General features: G+C 38.0%; 1 protein-coding gene across 2 annotated transcripts in view; it reads right to left on the bottom strand.

The window, feature by feature from the left end:
• Positions 1–1,191: 1,191 nt before the first annotated feature.
• The window catches only part of LOC143437385 (uncharacterized), a 32,222-nt gene continuing 16,229 nt past the window's right edge, over positions 1,192–17,184 (bottom strand). For both annotated transcript variants that reach the window (XM_076922205.1, XM_076922204.1), the window contains exon 6: positions 1,192–16,438. In XM_076922205.1, coding sequence (XP_076778320.1) covers positions 15,490–16,438 — 949 coding nt within the window. In that variant the 3' untranslated portion in view covers positions 1,192–15,489. The remainder of the gene's footprint in view (positions 16,439–17,184) is intronic.

Below are 17,184 nucleotides of genomic sequence, written 5' to 3'. Positions count from 1 at the left end.
TCATATTGCACGTGATATTCAGTGAACGCCAGAATTCTGAAGAAAAAAGTACTTACTAATACCAGTTTTAAAACACAAATAAGCAAACAAATCACCTTTGTTTTGTTAAAAAATAGAGCAAGTACAAAAACCAAAAACACCACCCTGCTCAAAGTACTTTATATATGTAGGTTGTCAAAAGAATCTATAACCCAGATTAAAGGTGGATCTTAACATCTCAAAAGATCAAGATTAATAAAGGGTTTTTCACTTCAAAAGTTGTAATTAAGAAACATGCCCATGCCGGGTGGTGGTGGCGCACACCTTTAATCCCAGCACTTGGGAGGCAGAGGCAGGTGGATTTCTGAGTTCAAGGCCAGCCTGGTCTACAGAGTGAGTTCCAGGACAGCCAGGGCTACACAGAGAAAACCTGTATCAAAAAAAAATTAGGATTAGGATAAGAGTTTTTAGAATTAGGTTTAGGAGGTTAGGAAATTAAGAGGTGAGGATTAGCCTCAGGGTTAAGGTTAAGGTGGCTACCATTATTCTTGATGATGGTCCCACTGTGTCAATATTATCCCTATTACACTAAAAGAAATATCAGGCCTACAAGGTATTCATTTTATATCTTAATGGTTTGTTTTATTCTTATTCTGATAGCTTCTCTCTTACTTATAGAAAGGCTTCTCAAAAGAACCTAAAAGTTATCTCCAGCCATTTGCCTCCAAAACTAGCATACTAACAAAGGAAGCAAAGACTTTGATATTCACAGAACCCCACAGATAATCAAAGGATAAGTTGCCAAGAGCCAGACATCCTGCTGCCAGCAAAGAACATTTATGCTACCCTATGCTGGGTCTCACTGTCAGCTATTGCTGCAGTTAATTTTCCTCTGAGATAAAATGCCCTTCAGTACTCTTCTGCTCTAGACATGTTTGGTTTACTTTCTTCCCAACCTCAAAATATGCTTACTAAAGATTTGTTTTTAGTTTTTCAAGGCAGGGTTTCTCTGTGTAGTCCTGGCTGCCCTGCAACTTATTCTGTAGACCAGGCTGTCCTGGAACTCAGAAATCCACCTGCCTCTGCCTCCCAAGTGCTATTAAAGGTGTGAGCCACCGCTGCCCGGCTTACTAAAAGTTTCTATGTGATGTTTTCACTTGACAATGAAAATTCTGAAACAGGAATTCCAGACAAGCAATAGACACAAATTCATGGCTTATTAAAAATTGACTTTTTATTAATTATGTGTAGAATATACTCATGAGACATGGTTTGTTATTCACATCATGTACTTAATAGCAAATAAATTACAAGTAAATTAAACTTGTTAACTTGACCCTAGTTCATTTTGTTCCCAATGAAAATAAACTTAAAAATTGATATGAAAAGACAAAACTATTTTTAACCAATATATCCACAGAGGTACAATAAATATATAATGATAATATGGGTCTGAATCTTTCCTTGGAATAGGTAACATGAGCATGTATAATTAAATTTTAACATCTACTTTTAAAAATATGATACATGTAAACACACAGTTCTGGGTACAGTGATATCTCTTTGAACCCTATCCTATTTTGAGTACACAACCTGGTCTCTATTCCTTAAGATTCTAAGTTACTTTTAAAGAGTTTACTACTCCTAGACCAGAAGACATTATTAATACTGGACATTGTTCTAACTCATATAAGAATAACATATCTATGTTTTTAATTATGGTATATACATATTTTAAATTTTATGGAGGCATAAACATGTTAATAATTTAAAAGATATTTATATTTAACAAAACCTCTTTAAAAACAGATAAATATACAAAGATAGGAAGATCCAGCACAGGGCTCATCTTCTAAATTAAACCACAACCGTTTTCATATCTTCGGCTCTGTTGAATTAAAATAATCACAGCCGGGCTTTTTAAATATTGCTAAACCTCAGAGAGAGAGAGAGAGGAGAGAGAGAGAGAGAGAGAGAGAGAGAGAGAGAGAGAGAGAGAGAGAGAGAGAGAGAGAGGGAGGAGAGAGAGAGAGAGAGAGAGAGAGAGAGAGAGAGAGAGAGAGAGAGAGGAACATGGTTGGCCAGTATTTGTACAATTTGGAAGTGGAATAACTATTTAGGTAATGTGAATTTGTCTCCTAATATACTAAGTAAAATATTTTTGATGTGACTGTTTCTTCCAGTGCTTTATTCTTGTGAAGATCTCTAGAAAGAAGTCAGTGTGTGCAACAAGAAACTGTATGGGTCTCCAGACTGGTGCTGTAAAATCAAGGATTCAAAGAATCTCCTGTCACCTGATCTTCATGTGAGTAGGGGTGCCAGGTCTTGGCCTACAGAAGCTAAGACATCTGGTTTCCCATTCCTCACAGAATCTTGAATCTCTCTATCTGAGGTCCTCATATAATTGTATTATTTGTGTTACAATTGTGATACTTTATACTTGAAAAGACTTTCTTTCCAATAGCTGTAACAGCCCAGCATCAAAGCATCACCTGAACAAAAGGTTAAGGGAAGGTGACCATTTTGAATTCGTATCTGAACTGAGATGATTGTGAGGCCCAAACTGCTCTAAAAGTATTCAGTGCTTGTCTAGTATATTAGTCAGAGTTCTATACACTACCAAACTAATAGAATAAATTTCTCTTTATTAAAGGGTATTGTTTAGAATGACTTAGGGCTGTGATGGTCTGGCTAATTCAACAATAATTGGCTATAAAGGCAAAGTGCAAGGATCCAGTAGTTGCTCAGTCCACAAGGCTTGATGTCTCAGCTTAGAAGTTTAGAACAAGCTGGAATTCCAAACAAGGTGGCCCTAACGTCAGTGAAGGAATGGACTTGCTATCAAGGTGAGAGCAAGCAGCTAAAGAGTGAACACCTTCTGTTGTAGTAATTATTTTAAAAAAGCGGCCACTGTTTAAGCCAACTGGTTAAGCTGCGGCATCTCTGTCTAGCTCAGCAGCCATGTTGCATAGCCAGCTAGACACAGCCAGGCAGAAACACCAGCCCTGCCACCCATGAGACACCAGTGTGGGAGATGGCTCTGCATTCTTCCAGGCTGTCTATGCAAGGCTGGGCATTGCCTGGACCATCCCGCCAACCAAACAGGCTCGTACAGATGAGACTCTAATGCTTAGATTATCCAAACGCTTATATATTTGGTAATTATCCATAACAAGATGCCATTACAACCAAAGGTGTAACCCAATACCCAACCTAGATATTCTAACTACCTTTGACTGCTACAGACAAGAGAACATCAGCCTCCATGTCCCCCTCTCTCATTCTGTCTCGCCCTTAGCTCCTCCTCTTTTTTCTCCTCCTCCTCTCCTTTACTCCTCCCACCTTAGCTACTCCCACAGCCTTCTCCTTCCATGTCATTATATAGGCTTGCAGTACAAGTCATGGATCAGATTAGAGCTGGGGATTTGCAGCTTAAACATCTGGATTAAAGCTGTGTCTTCCACTATCAAGACTCAGATTAAAGTCACTTTGGGGGATTTAGTTAATTCCAGATGTAATAGAGTTAACAATCAAGACAGCAATGTCAATTCTACCCCATGTCAACTTCACAAACAATCATATCTTCTTATGTCATGGTTAATTTCTAAATTGAAAAAAATGTCATAATAATGCCTAAATGTTACAATTTGAGCAAAAAGGAATACAATTTCAGAATTATGTATTGCACCAGGTTACAATTATGCCTAAAATGATTGAACTACCTTTTGTACAAGCACAGACACATAAAAATGTTATAATGCATTGTAGGAACATTTTTCAGTGTAGCAACTTCAAGTGTGATAACCATTGATATTTTCTTTATTAATTTTCTGAAATTGAGGAAAGAAAACACAACTGTCTGTAGAAATACAACATTAACAAAATATGACAAGAATACATCACTTATAATCCTCATTTCAGCAATTAGTCGTGTGGCCTCTGTTTATATTTATAATGACATTCCCCTACTACCCATGCTGTATTTTCCCCAAACTTGGTAATAACCTCAGCAGATCTAGAACTTTTCCTGGAGGAGTGATTCATACCTTCATTTCTGATGGGTCTGTGCCCTTTGTAACCCTGTCTGGAGAAGGCTGTTGTAGGCTTCCATTGATTTAAATTACAAGATGTTTAATTGCTTTTAATCAACAATAGATACCATAAAACACTAGTTCTCAACCTGTGGGTCACACTCCCTGTGGGAATCTAAGAACCTTTTCTCAAATGTTGCCTGTGACCAACTGCAAATCAAATATTCATATTATAGGTCATCACAGTTGCAATATTACAATTAGGAAGCAGCAATATAATTCATTTTATGCTTTGGGTGTCTCCATCATATGAGGAACTGTATTCAAGGGTCCCAGCATTAGGAATGTTGAGAACCACCGCAAGAGATTCTGCAGTCTAGACATAAGCCTTTGTAACTCCATTTGAAGAAGCAATTTAACTTCCCTATGGCGATTAATCAGTTTCTAACACTGTTATTGCTTTCTTATCTTGTTGGGTTAAGGGCCTTAGATGCCTAAATTGACCATTGGGAAGACTGAAGGTTTCCTGTAATTCCTGGAAGGAGAGCTCACCTCTCTATAACTAATACTTGCAGGCCAACAGAACTTAAGATCAGAGGAATAGGAAGCAATTTTTTCGTACTGGGCCACTAAGGGTGGTAGCTTTGGTGTGGGGCTTCTTTATTCTTGGGTGGTTGTTAGCCACCAAACAGTGAGGACAAATGGAACAGCCATAGCAATCTGGCTTGAGATGGCTGTGAATATTATAAAATTAACTCCGGAGACCAGCACAGTGAGTCAATTCTACTTTATTGTTCCAGAAATAGCGTATATGAGGGCTTTAACAGGTACAGGTGGAAAGGATTAATTGGTCTAAGTAATTGATTAAGTATTGTGTGGGCAAGGAAGCCAGAATGGAACTTGTGTGCTGATTTTAAGTAGCTCCACACAGGGACATTCTTCTGATAAGGTCTGTTGAAGTGAATATTTAAAAAGTGGCCACTGGTCAGGCTGACTGTCTAGGCTGTAGCGGCTCTACCTAGCTCAGCCACCCTGTTCCATGGCCAGAGGCCACATGCACACTGCAGATAGAAATGACCAGCCAGAGACACCAGCCATACTACCCATGAGACGCGAGTGTGAGAGAAGTCTCTGCCAATCTTCCATGCTGTCTTTGCAAGACTGGGCAGTGCCCAGACCATCCCACCATCCATGCAGGCCTGGTAAAAAAATGAGACTCTAATGCTTAAAGATTAATCAAAGGCTTTAGTAATTCTCAATAACAATTTGCCCAAAAAGAGTTGTTTCCCAATTAGCTAACCTAAGTAAAATTTGTTACCCACGACTGCTCTCCATACCCTCATGGCTCTCCATGGTTCCTACATCTCCACCCTCCATAGCTCCTCCTCTTTCTTTTCCTCTTATTCCTTTCCTCTCCCTCTTTCTCTACCTCTTCACTCAACTTAGCTCCTCCTACAAAGACTGCCACCTATGTTCGGGGACACTGTCTAGAAAAATTGAGGCAGAAAATTGAAGCCCTTCTAATAAAGGGAGTCCTCCACGTTGAGCTGAGTTCCACACAGATTTGGGGGACTGTGACCTTCACACGTTTCCAACAACCTTGATTTTTTAAACCATCGATCTTGGCTATGAGTGAAACTGTACCAAATACTGGAAGCTGATTCAAAACACATACAGCCTAGGACCCTGCCCAGCTCTTCAGGTGGCTGTCCCATAATTGGCTGTGTAAAGGGACCGTCTAAAGGTCATTGTATTTTACTATCAGTTCAGCACCTTCAGGGTAACAAGGACTATGGTATTAATAGTAATTAATGCCATTAGAATCCATGATCATTGTCCCACTGTCTCACTTCTCTGCTGTGAAATGAGTTCCTTGGTCAGAAGCAATTCTGTGTGGAATGCCATTGTGGTGAATGAGACCCTAAGTATGTGCATGGATTGTGGATTTGGCACAAACAATATGTGCATGAATGTTGAAATCATAAGCAGTGTATGTTTCTGTTCTAGGAAGAAGAAAGCTCTGTTCTTTGTCCAAGAGAAATGATCTGATGTAGTCAACCTGCCACCAAGTCACTGGCTGGGCAACCCAGGATATAGTTCCATATCTAGGGCTCAGTCTTGGTCTCTACTGCTGGTAGATCTGGCACTCAGCAGCAGATGTGGCCATGCCCTGCTTGGTGAGAGGACAACTCTACTGTTGTACCCAGGCATCCACCATGTCTACTATGTTCATGGGACCATTGGAAAATGACAGATATGACTGGGGACATGGCTGACTTCTCACAGAATAGATCACCCTAACTACTTGATTACTGAATGTATCCTCAGCTGAACTTACCTTTTGATCAACATTTACATGGGACATAAATATCTTTACATCCTTTGACCATTGTGAGAGATCTATCCACATACTTCTTCCCTTTATGTCTCTCTCAACAATATTCTAATTGTTCTGTCTCCAAGTCTCTGACAGTTAAGCCATCCCACTGTTTATAGCTGATGATTCAGTGAATAATCACACATTTCCAAACAAATGCATGAGCATGACTACTGCATGAAGCTCTGAACTGTGGTGATTTCCCTTTACTGGTGTCTTTCAGGATTGTCCAAGAAACATGTTTTCATGCTGAATTTGTTCACTTTTGGATGGGGCCTGCATAAGAGGCAGAAACCTTAGTAAAGCAGGACCTAGTTATTTCTTCTTTAGTCACTTGATGATAAGGCCTATACAAGGAAGTCCTAGGTGCATGTATAATACCAGGGGCATTGTACAGGAATAGACACTAGGCTTCTAGGCAAGTCAGGCACCTAGCATTAGTTTCCAAGTTGCCCACTTCCCAGCAAAACCCAAGCCTAGCTTTACTTTCTAGGGTAATCCCAAACAAGATTAGAGGTTCCAAGTTACACCCTCATTAATACCAGGGTCTCCAGGTTATTCCCCCAACAAACCTGCACCTAGGGTTACAAGCCCATTCCTAACAATGACTAATGCAGAGGGGATGTGAAGTTAAGTTTATGAGGTGACTCCCAGCACCAGCCAATTATGTTAAAGGCCATAGCAGCTTTCCAATTAGATGCTTGCACACATCCTCCCCACTTGCTGCTTACAATAAAGTCTTTCCCCACAGACATTCTAGGCTCCACCACCACCAAAACATCCTTGGCTGATGCTGGTGCATTGGGGATGGGGGTAAGCTAGCTCAAATAGAATAAAGACCCTGCTGGGAGTTGCATCAGATTGGCTCCTGTGTGTGTCTTTTTGGGGATCACTAACATTTCTCTGTCACAACATGTTCAGTTTCTACTAAGATGGAATAGCAGGCCAAGATATTTCTTTCAAGGGAAGATAGATGGATAAAGTTGACAGTAGAGCCTTGCTCCAATATACAAAATCTATGATTCTCAGTAAACACCTGCCAAAGGCTCCAAACAACATTCTTTGCAGCAATGAGCAGCAGAGAAAAGATTGGGTGCTCAAAGCAATTTTCAATTACATACAGAGGCAAGCCTCAGCTACAGGCAACCTTCCTATGAACAGAAAAAAATAATGAGCAGGAGTTTAAAAAATGGAAAATTCTTTTAAAAAAAGATTTATTTTATATATAAGTACACTGTTGCTGTCTTCTGGGACACGAGAAGACAGCATCAGATCCCATTACAGATGGTTGTGAGCCACCATGTGGTTGCTGGGAATTGAACTCAGGACCTCTGGAAGAGCAGTCAGTGCTCTTAACCACTCAGCCATCTCTCCAGCTCTGAAAGAAATTCTTAATGACTTGGGAATGAAGGGGAATGAGAACTGACAAGAGAATATAGCAGTGTTGCATTTGAAATCAATAATTGGCTTTTAAAACAAATATATGTAGAATGAATTTGGTAGCATTCCTTCTGTTTCTATTTTGTGGAATAGTCCAAGGTGAATTGGTCTTAGCGCTTCTTTGAAGGTCTGGTAGAATTCTGCAATACTACTATTTAGCCCTTGCTTTCTCTTGGACAGGTTTATAATGCCTGCTTTGATTTCCTAAGGGGTTATACTACAGCTTAGATAATTTACCTGATCTTGATTTAATTTGGGTTTATGGTATCTGTCTAGATCATTATCCTTTTCTCTGGCTACATATTTCATCTAGATTTTCTAGTTTAGAGAAAGAACTAATGATTTTTAAAATTTTTTCCTCAGTTTCTCTTGTTATGCCTCTCTTTTCACTTCTGATTTTGTTAACTTGGATACTCTGTCTGTGCCCTCTGGTTAGTCTGGCTAAGGGCTTTTCTATTTTATTGATTTTTGTCAAAGAACCATCCCTTGGTTTTGTTGAGTCTGTGCACTGTCCTCTTTGTTTGTAATTGGATCATTTCTGCCCTGAGTTTGATCATTTCCTGCTGTCTCTTAGGTGTGTTTGCTTCTGTTTGTTCTAAAGCTTTCTGGTGTGCTGTTAAGTTGTTTGTGTAGGATCTCTCTGGTATGTTTATGAGGGCACTTAGTGCTATGAATTTTACTCTTACAACTGATTTCACTGTGTCCCATAAGTTTGAGTATACTGTGTCTTCATTCTCATTGTATTCTAGATAGTCTTTTATTTCTTTATTTCTTCCCTGAGCAGGTTATCATTGTGTAGAAAGTTGTTCAGTATGTGGCTTTCTGGTGTTTTTGTTACTACTGAAGTCTAGATTAGTCTAGTGATTTGATAGGATGCATGAGAAAAATTTTGGTCTTCTTGTATCTGTTGAGACTTGGTTTGTGACAGATAATATGATCAATTTTGGAGAAGATACCATGAGGTGCTGAGGAGAATATGTATAATACATATACATACACATATACATATAATTGTATGTCTCCCTTTTCATTTTTGACTTTGGTAATTAGGATATTGTCTCTGTTCTTTTATTAGTTTGGCTAAAAGTTTATCTATTTTGTGGATTTTCTCTCTCCCTCCCTATCTATCTATCTATCTATCTATCTATCTATCTATCTATCTATCTATCATCTATCTACCTATCTATCTGTGTATATATATATATATATATATATATATATATATATATATACATGCATTATTGTAGGGTAAAAAGTTCCATTTGGAACAGTCAGAATAAGGACTTAAGGAGGTGAAGAGGACGGCAACGCTATAGGATGAACAAAAGTGTCAGCTAACCTAAACACTTCAGGGCTTCCAGAATCTAAGTCAAAAACCAAGAAGCATATGGAGGATGATTCATGGCCCCAGGCATGTGTGCAGTAGAGGATTGCCTTGTCTGCTCAAAATGGGAGAGGATGCACTCAACCTGGTAGAATTTGATGTACGAGGGAAAAGGGAAGCTGGTGGAGGTGATGTGCTGGTGGGTGGGAGGGAGAGAAACCTCTCAGAAGCAGCAGGGAGGAAGATGGGGAGAAGACCTCAGGGAAGAGGGACCAGAAAGGGGGACAACTTTGAAATGTGAATAATTTTTAAGAATTTAATTAAAAAAAGAAAAAAGAAATATAATTGCACAAAATATACATCTACATTGAGTTTGAAAAGGAGCAGATGGTTTCCTGAAAGGGAAAGTAACATTATTACAGTACTCTTTGACCTGGCTGCTATGTGCAATGTTAGCTTCTGTGATCTGTAACATGACACACACAGCTACAGCCAATGGCCTGTGTCTCAATCATCTGACCTGACTTAACACTAAAAGTACATTGGCCATATCTCCAAAGTTGGAAATTCAACATTCTGTGGATTATACTAAAGTTCCCAAATTATATACATATTAATCTAGTTTGTCTTCATTCACCTGATGTGAATAAATACACACTGGCAAATTAAAAAATTAATCCCCTGTCACCATAAGGTTTTTTTTTTTTTTTTTTGTAATGGTGACTCCAGTGTTAGTGATTGGAAATGACTTTATTAAAAGCATCATCACAACAAACGTAACTTATTTTAAAAAGTGTTTCACTTGCCTCCCTGTCCAATTTAAGAAGAAAAAAAAAAACAACCATGGCATTAATCAAACATTGGGTTAAATGTAAGCTGAATACTTCACGGAATCTGTCATAAACCCTATGGTGGGTCTCACCATAAATTTCATCGTGTGGACACAAACTATTGTATATCAAGTACATTGAAATAAAATGGACTTTTTCATTTCCAGAAGTTATAGCCACATTCCATTCCATGATGCTGGTACTTGATTCTGTAATAAGGAGTAACATTTATCACCCTCTAGTTAATGAGTGTGAGCCCATTTATATTGCCGAAGAAGGTCTTAGATATTTCAACATAGCTGAAGTACAAGAAAAAGGCTTTGAAACCAACTGTATGAAGACGATGGAGGCACTTAAAGTGGAAATGACTAAATCACTTAAAGAAAGTCAGGAAAACACAGAGTTGGAGTAAATCAATAAATACTTCAAAGACAGCCAGGAAAACACAAACAAAAAAAAGTGGAGGAAACAAACACATCTTATAAATAAAGCCAAGAGCCGGGCAGTGGTGGTGCACGCCTTTAATCCCAGCACTCGGGAGGCAGAGGCAGTGGATTTCTGAGTTTGAGGACAGCCTGGTCTACAGAGTGAGTTCCAGGACAACCAGGGCTACACAGAGATACCCTGTCTCAAAAAATGAAAATAAATAAATAAAGCCAAGAAAAACAAAAGAAGATTAGAAGGAAATAGAAACAATAACAAAATCTCAAACTGAGGGAATAATGGAAACAATACTTTAAGAATGCAAAGAGGAACTACAGAGGCAAGATTCACAAACAGAACACAGAGATGGAAGACAAATCTCAAGCACTGAAGATACAATGGAAGGAATAGATGTATTACACAAAGAAAATATTAAATCTGAAACTTCCTGACATAAAATATCCAGAATATCTAGGATACTGTGAAATGATAAAATATAAAGATACTAGGATTATAGGAAGGAAAGTAATATTTCAAATTCTCTTAAAATATTGGTAACAAAATCTTAGAAGAAAAATTTCCAAAATATGTAGGGAGGTACCTATCAAAGTAAAAGAATCATGAAAATATCTAACAGAATGGACCCTAAAATGAAGTCTCTTTCCTGAATAATAATCAGAACATCCAGTACAAGCAAAGAATACTAAAAGCTACAAAGATCAAAAGCCAATAAACATATAAATGAAGATCTTTTAAAATTGCAGATGACCTTCAAGGAAGTTAACAATACATGAAAATACAGGTAGTATATAATCTTGTATTATCTACAAAAGAAAGGAAAGCACACAAATACCCCAACACCAGCACCAGCAGCAACAACAAAATACAAGGAGTTAACAATCACTGTTCATTGAGTCTTTCAGTATCAATGACCACAGTTCACCAATAAAAAGACAAAGGCTAACCAAATAGATGCTAATAAAATCTATCCTTCAAATGCAGATAAGAAATGTAGCTCAACATTGAGAATAGGCATTAATTCAGGTAATGGAATGTAAAAAGATTTTCCAAGCAGATGGACCAAAGGAGCAAGCTGGTGTGGTCATTTTGGAATATAGCAAAATCGATTTTAAACAAAATTAATCAAATGAATTGGAGAAAGACACAACAAATTCCTCAAGTTCAAAGTCTGTTTTGAGTTTTATACAATCATGTAACTGTAATCCCCTATATCTTCAAAAACAAATACCATATCATATACATCCAAATTTACAGGATGTACTTCACCATTTCTAAATGCCATTGTGAAGAAATACTGGGCCAAAAGAAGACCAAAAGCCAAAAGGCAATCTCCAAACTCTGCATCTCCATGTCTGATGTCAAAGTGTTCTTCAGATCTCCAACTCCTTCCTGTTTTGCTCACTGAAACACAATTCTTTCTCTGTGGCTGTTTTATTCCCTAAAACAGTTTTCCTGAGCAGGTATCCCACAGCTCTGGAGTCTCAAAGTATTAGGGCTTCAAAGGTAACTTCAATATTACAGCTTCTTGTTCCAGTAACTAGGATCCACACAAGATCATCTGCACTCCTCAAAAGAGATCTGGTAACTTTTGTTCTTCCATCTATAGCACTCTAGGTTCTGCTTGACTCCACTTTACTGCTGCTGCTGTTCTTTCTGCTCATCCCATGGGACTGACATCTTCAATATGCTGGGTTCTTCCCCTGCGACTAGGATTCACTGTTTTTCTCTCATACACTCCCTTCACAGGGCCAAGCCTTAGCTGCTCTGCATGACAGATTCATTTATGCCTTCGAAACCAATACCACCTGGATGATTCTCACACATGATCAACTCCAGGTGAACAACAAGGTACAACCTTGGCTACCTCTGGAACACAGCTTCTTTGTCCTCTCAGAAAACACTTCTGAGAAGATTTCACCTCAGTGATGCTGGTTTCTTCTTCATCACCACTAATTTTCTAACTATAGCCAACCAGCATCAGTTGTCTCAGTCGTCCCTTCTATTCTTTCCTCTAACAGCAGAGCCACATGGGCAAAGCTGCTGAGTTCCTGTGCTTGCTGGGGCCCAAACATGGCCCCTTCTATTACATCATCACCAGCTTTCTATTTTTCAACAACTTCACTGCCTAAGCTCGGCTGTCCTTGAACTCGCTCTGTAGATAAACCTTGAACTCAGATCTGCATGGCTCTGTCTCCTAAATGCTTGAATATAATGTTTGTAACACTTTGCCCATACCTAAGCTTTTCATTACCTAAAACTTGTACCAGGATGACTTGAATCAGAAATCTGCTTGACTCTGATCTCCTGGGATTTAAGGCACAACCACCATACCTGGACCTAAGTATATCCTATATCCTTTTAGATTTTAAATTGAAAACCCAGTATAGTAATCACAATCTGTACATTGTCAATTTGACACATACTTGTATCTCCTTATGTCCACATAAAAACAATAACCAGTTAATAATAATGCCTAACAATATACAGTTCTCATCCATACAACTTCATATCCATATGTTTAGGTGGATGGTATCTTGCCATAATATCACCATTTCTTTAATAACATTGGGTATCTTTGATCACAAGATTTAGCTTCATTCAACTTCCTGGTGAGATTTTCTCTTTGAACCTAACATCTCATATTTTTTTCTAAGATTACTAAGCATGATCAAAACAATCACCATGAGAGTAAACACAGGCCAAAGGCTAAGCTTGGCTTTCCTGTGACTTCCTTTGTCAATGCAATTGACAAAATAAAACTCTTTACCATCAGATAAGAGCAAAAGACAGCAACATTCTTCAGCAAAGCATTATAAAAACTATATACAAAGTTCAAACCACCCTTAGTACATATGTGTTCTACTAGCATGGCCCATGAAGTTCCACTTAATGTATGTACAAATCCAAAGTCTAAAACTCCACATTCCTTCACACAAAAGCATGATAAGAATACTTAAGCCTGGGGTACCAACTTCTGTCTCAGATAGAATTTCCATTGCTAAGAAGAGACACTGTGACCAAGGCAACTGTTTTAAAGGCAAATAGTTAATTTGGTCTGTCTTACACGTTCAAGTGTTTAGTTCATGACCAACATAGCAGGAAGAATGTCAACATGCAGGTAGCCATGATACTGGAGAAAAAGCTGAGAGTTCTGCATCTTCATGAGAAAGCAGTCAGGAAGAGACTGTCTTCCAGCTGAGTGGTAGGAGAATCTGTTTTTTACTGGCCGGAGCTCCAAAGACCACCACCCTGGAACTTCACTTTCTTCAAAACGGTAATATCTACTCCCACAAGGCCAAACATACTAATATTGTCACTTCTTAGGGACAAGCATATTCAAATCACCACAGTATATTCCTACTATAAATTCTTTCATGCATTTAAATATGCATAGGACATGTAGATGCTTTACCACATTGATTACTTTCAGAAGGTTTCTCTCTAGTATGTGTTGTCTTTTGTATTCAGAGAATACTGTGGCATGTAAAGGATTTTCCAACTTGAGTACATTCACAAGATTTCTGTCCAATTTGTGGTCTTTTATGTCTTTGGAGACTACAGTGATAGGCACAGGCTTTTCCATGTTTGTCACACTCATAAGGTTTCTCTAAAAAGTGTGTTACTTGAAGTATTTGGAGAGTACACTGTCATGCAAAGACTTTACCTCATTCATGGCATTCATGCAGTTTCTCTACAGTATGTGTTCTTTTATGTATCAGGCGATGCCTATGACATGCAAGGGCTTAGCACCTTGATGACACTGAGTCACTCTCTTGAATGTATTCTATTATGTAGTCGCAGAAAAAAGTGAATTGTCAGTTTTGTCCACAGTGATTACATTAATGAGGCTTCTCTCCAATGTGATTTCTTTGTGTGTGTGTAAAGAACTCTGACATGCAAAGGCTTTACCACATTGTTAATATTCAAGCAGGTTTCTCTCTGGTACGTGATCTCTCCTGTCACTGCAGATGACTGTGACTTGCAAATGCTTTACAACACTGATTACATTCATTAGGTTTCTCTCCTGTACCTGTTCCTTTATAGTAATGGTGATGTTAAAGTTGTGAGAAGTCTTTACCACGTTGATCACATTAATGAGGTTTCTTCCAATGTGGGATCTTTTATGTTTTTGAGATTAGTGGGACATGCAAAGGCTTTAGCTCAAAGATTACATTCATAGTTCTGTCCAATACCTGTTCTTTTATGTTTCGGAAAAAATCTTTATGGAAAGACTTTTACCACTATAAAGTCCTCACAAAAGGGAAGAACTCCCCCCACCCAAGCCTCAGGAAGTCATGGTCACCCAATAACTCACAAGACACAGAAGTCGATGTAATCAGCAAGAGGTATATTTTGACCAGCATGCTGAGGCCAAGACCCAGAACCCATGCAGGGTCTGTGGGGTTTGACCCTGAGCTTTGGAGGCACAGGGAATTTAAAGGCAAAACCACAAGGAAAAAACCATAATCCAGGGGGAGTCAAGGGTGGTTATTGGAAAGTCCCAGCCCATTATTCAGTTTGTGACAGGGTCTAAGTAACAGTCAGGGAGAATATTCTGTATAGGCTATTCTCAACAGCCTATTCATACTCAACCATCTTGTGGTCAGCCAAATTTCTGAAACACAGAGTTCACGAATGAGCTGACCTGTACTCTTGGTTCCTCTCAGCATGCTAGAAGTTTTTGAAAATTTTTAACACTTTCACCACAATGATTACATTCATAGGTTTCTTTCCAATATGGGTTGTTTTATGGTTTTGGAAACAAAAATTTTCTGAAAAGGCTTTTACCATATTAATTGCATTCACACAGTTTCTCTGCAGTATGTGAACATTTATGTCTTTGGAGAATTTTCAATTATAAATGATTTTTTCCACATTGATTACATATCTAAGAATTCTCTCTGGTATGTTTTTTTTTATGATATTGCAGATGACCCAGTTGTGTAAAGCCTTTACCATACTGATTACATTTATAATGTTTCTCTCTAGTATGGGTTTTCTATTATATGGGAGATAACTGGAACTTGTAAAGGCTTTGCCACATTGATTACATTCATAAGGTTTCTATCCAGTATGTGTTCTTTTATGTCTTTGGAGATGACTGTGTTGTGAAAAGGCTTTACCACATTGATTACATTCATAAGGTCTCTCTCCAGTATGTGTTCTTTTATGATATTGGAGACTACTGTGACGTGAAAAGGCTTTACCACATTGATTACATTCATGAGGCTTCTCTCCAGTATGTGTTCTTTTATGACTTCGGAGATTACTGTGACGTGAAAAGGCTTTACCACATTGATTACATTCATAAGGTTTCTCTCCAGTATGTGTTCTTTTATGATATTGGAGACTACTGTGTTGTGAAAAGGCTTTACCACATTGATTACATTCATAAGGTTTCTCTCCAGTATGTGTTCTTTTATGATATTGGAGATGACGGTGATATGAAAAGGCTTTACCACATTGATTACAATCATAAGGTTTCTCTCCAGTATGTGTTCTTTTATGATATTGGAGACTAATGTGATGTGAAAAGGCTTTACCACATTGATTACATTCATGAGGCTTCTCTCCAAGATGTCTACTTTTATGACTTTGAAGATGACTGTGTTGTGAAAAGGCTTTACCACATTGATTACATTCATAAGGTTTCTCTCCAGTATGTGTTCTTTTATGATATTGGAGACTACTGTGTTGTGAAAAGGCTTTACCACACTGATTACATTCATAAGGTTTCTCTCCAGTATGTGTTCTTTTATGTCTTTGGAGACTACTGTGACATGAAAAGGCTTTACCACATTGATCACATTCATAAGGTTTCTCTCCAGTATGTGTTGTTTTATGTCTTTGGAGACCACTGTGACATGAAAAGGCTTTACCACATTGATTACATTTATGAGGCTTCTCTCCAGTATGTGTTCTTTTATGTCTTTGGAGACTACTGTGATATGAAAAGGCTTTACCACATTGCTTACATTCATAAGGTTTCTCTTCAGTATGACTTGTTTCATGCCTGCAACAGTAATGGGCACATGTGAAAGCTTTACCACATTTATTAGCCTGATCAATCATTTTATCATTATGAATCAATTTTACAGTTGGTCTCATAATAAAGAACACTCAAATCTTATGCTTTTATCACTTTGATGTTCACGGTTGTACTTGAAAATACCTGTGATGGTAAGAGTATTTGCTACATGGCTCACATTTATAACATCCTTTTTCTATATGAGATTTCTACATGATGCATTCATAGGTCAGAATAAAATGGAACAACTAAGAGCATTAAAACTCTGATTGCATTCTTAGTTTTCCCTGTAGTATACATCACACCACAACAGCACTGTGAAACAGGATGAACAGAAGAACTGCAAACTTCTAGTACCCATAAAGATTTTCTGCAGTATGAATTTGGGTAAAGTACAGAAAACCAATTAATTGTAAACACCTATCATATTCAGAAAGTCTACCAAAGGCAGAATACTACATATCTTCTCATTGTTGTGAAATAGACAGAGGTTGTTTTTTTTAGTATCCCTATGCTCACATGGTTTCATCCATTCTGACAATTGATACCGCCATTAAAATAGCAGAACAAATGAAATGTTTCCACATTGAATTCTAATGCATTGACTTTTTGTTCATTGTAGACATAATTAATATTTCTCCAAAACAATATTCTCGATTTTCATAAACTGACAAAACAATAAACTTAAAAATTTCACTATAAGAATACGAGTGTCACCAACTTTATCATGG

Source organism: Arvicanthis niloticus, chromosome Y, assembly GCF_011762505.2.
Source record: "Arvicanthis niloticus isolate mArvNil1 chromosome Y, mArvNil1.pat.X, whole genome shotgun sequence".
Classification (NCBI taxonomy): domain Eukaryota; kingdom Metazoa; phylum Chordata; class Mammalia; order Rodentia; family Muridae; genus Arvicanthis; species Arvicanthis niloticus.
The sequence above is the reverse complement of the archived record's forward strand: the minus strand, read 5'-3'. Positions and strand labels throughout refer to the sequence as shown.